This window comes from Halyomorpha halys, unplaced genomic scaffold, assembly GCF_000696795.3.
Source record: "Halyomorpha halys isolate HHAL.00 unplaced genomic scaffold, Hhal_1.1 Scaffold372.1, whole genome shotgun sequence".
Taxonomy (NCBI): Eukaryota; Metazoa; Arthropoda; class Insecta; order Hemiptera; family Pentatomidae; genus Halyomorpha; species Halyomorpha halys.
Window position 1 is genome coordinate 668594 of NW_027116001.1, and position 1872 is coordinate 670465.

The following is a 1872-nucleotide window of genomic DNA, read 5'->3' on the forward strand; positions in this document are numbered from 1 at the left end:
CGTGCAACGGATTGCCACAATAGTTTTGACGCACTGAGGAGACTCAAACAGAAGCAGTCCTCACAGCAGCAGCCTACCCAGCAACAACCCCAGGCGAGCCGCCCACCTCCCATCATAATTTCTCCGGCCATTGCCCAACAGTCGGTTAAAGATATACTGGCCGTCGTCGGAATTACCCGATTTGAAACGAACAATTGCAGCAAGGAGACCCGACCTCACGACACAAGAAGACCACGAAAAGGCCAGGGAAATACGGAGAGGGACAAATGCTGTACAGTTTCACACATTCGCACCTCGAGGTACCAAAAGATCGAAGAAATGGGTGCTGTACGGATTCGATGTAGACACGGACCTAAAAGAAGTGACCGAAGATCTCCAGGCGAATCTCCCTGGATTCAAGTTTGTTCGCCGCCTCACCAGGACTCAGCCCGACGAAAGGAAAACGGACATAGATCTCCTGCAAATGGTGACTGAACACTATGTCAAGATCGCGGATATTAGGAAGCTTGGAGTAATAGACCTTGCCGTTTCCGTGTATCACCCTACCCGATAGATGCCCAGTCCAGTGTCGGAGATACATGCAGTATGGGCAAACGATGAGATACTGCAATAGGGCGCTGATATGCCCGCGTTGCACTGAAAACCATGACATCTCGCAATGCAAGCTGACATGCCCGCCAAAATGTAAGGTCTGCGATGAGGTTGGAGGACTTACGTCAAGTCCCGTAGGACTTGGCCACCCTTCACGACCGTTAAGTCTCCATCCTTCGGTTAGTTCCTATAAGACATCAGTCCATTCATCTCCTAACCTGTATGAACATGCTTTGTCGAGGCCTTCTTGTACAGAGTACCCCACATCTTCAATTTGAGTCACAATCATCTAATCTGTCACAACCACCTCGAAAAGTGTAAGATATCACTAAATATAGAGTAAACTATAGTAGGAAGAAAAAATAAAATGTTAACAATTATATAAAAATAAGCAACAGAAAATAAAGAAAATGGAAATAAGTTGTACGAAGATAAAGATAAAGAAATCAAAGAACAACAACAAGAATCTTTAATTTACTCATTTTATATAATTTCACATTCCACTTTAGTTATCTTTGTACTTCATGTTATCTTATGCTCTTATATTGTTTACAATATTTGTGTTTTTTTTAGTTATATGAGGCCCTTCAAAGTTGGACAAAACTTTGGTTCTTATTAAATAGTTTTGTACAATTTTCCTTTATACGGTCAACCGTTGTTAATCCCAATCAGGAATTATATTTTTCGTAACATATTATATCTAAATAAAATTGCAAATTAATGTTATTCGATACGATTTCAGATCTACGTACCCATTGCAAAATTCCCAGGATGTCGACAGCAATATTTGAAAAATATCATTATCACACTTATCAATAATAACAAAATTGTTTTTAAAAAGTTAATTCATGTCGATTAACAAAATTTATGTTCATTTAAAAAAAAAAATTCTTTTAATTGAATTCATCAAATTAAAAAAATATATATTCTTACCTTATTTAAGTTACTATTGTTCCCACCCAGAAATAATCCTATGAAAGACATGCAGATACTTTGAGTTAAGGATCTTTCACCACAAAAAAGCCTCAGGGCATTATTCACAATGTGTCCAAACACATTTGATGTTCTTAAAAGGAATTGATGCTGACCAATTGCAGATAAAAATCTCTGAAATATATAAAAATAAGTTGAACATCATATGAATTCAAAAACATTTCTCTTTATAACAAATATATGAATTAAATGTCTAAATTGTATCAAGTGTATCAATATTGTATTATAATAGAGTTAAATAAGATTAATAAAATACAATTGAAATGAGAAATTAATTAGCACTCAGGA

The 1872-nt window shown here is 36.9% G+C and overlaps 1 protein-coding gene across 1 annotated transcript in view; it reads right to left on the reverse strand.

Annotated features, from left to right (window-relative positions):
- LOC106681878 (lipase 1) overlaps positions 1–1696 on the reverse strand; it is a 40712-nt gene extending 39016 nt beyond the window's left edge. Inside the window, exon 1 of the mRNA XM_014422425.3 lies at positions 1525–1696. Within this exon, the coding sequence (XP_014277911.3) occupies positions 1525–1575 (51 nt within the window). The 5' untranslated portion in view covers positions 1576–1696. The remainder of the gene's footprint in view (positions 1–1524) is intronic.
- Between the last annotated feature and the right edge of the window lie 176 nt (positions 1697–1872).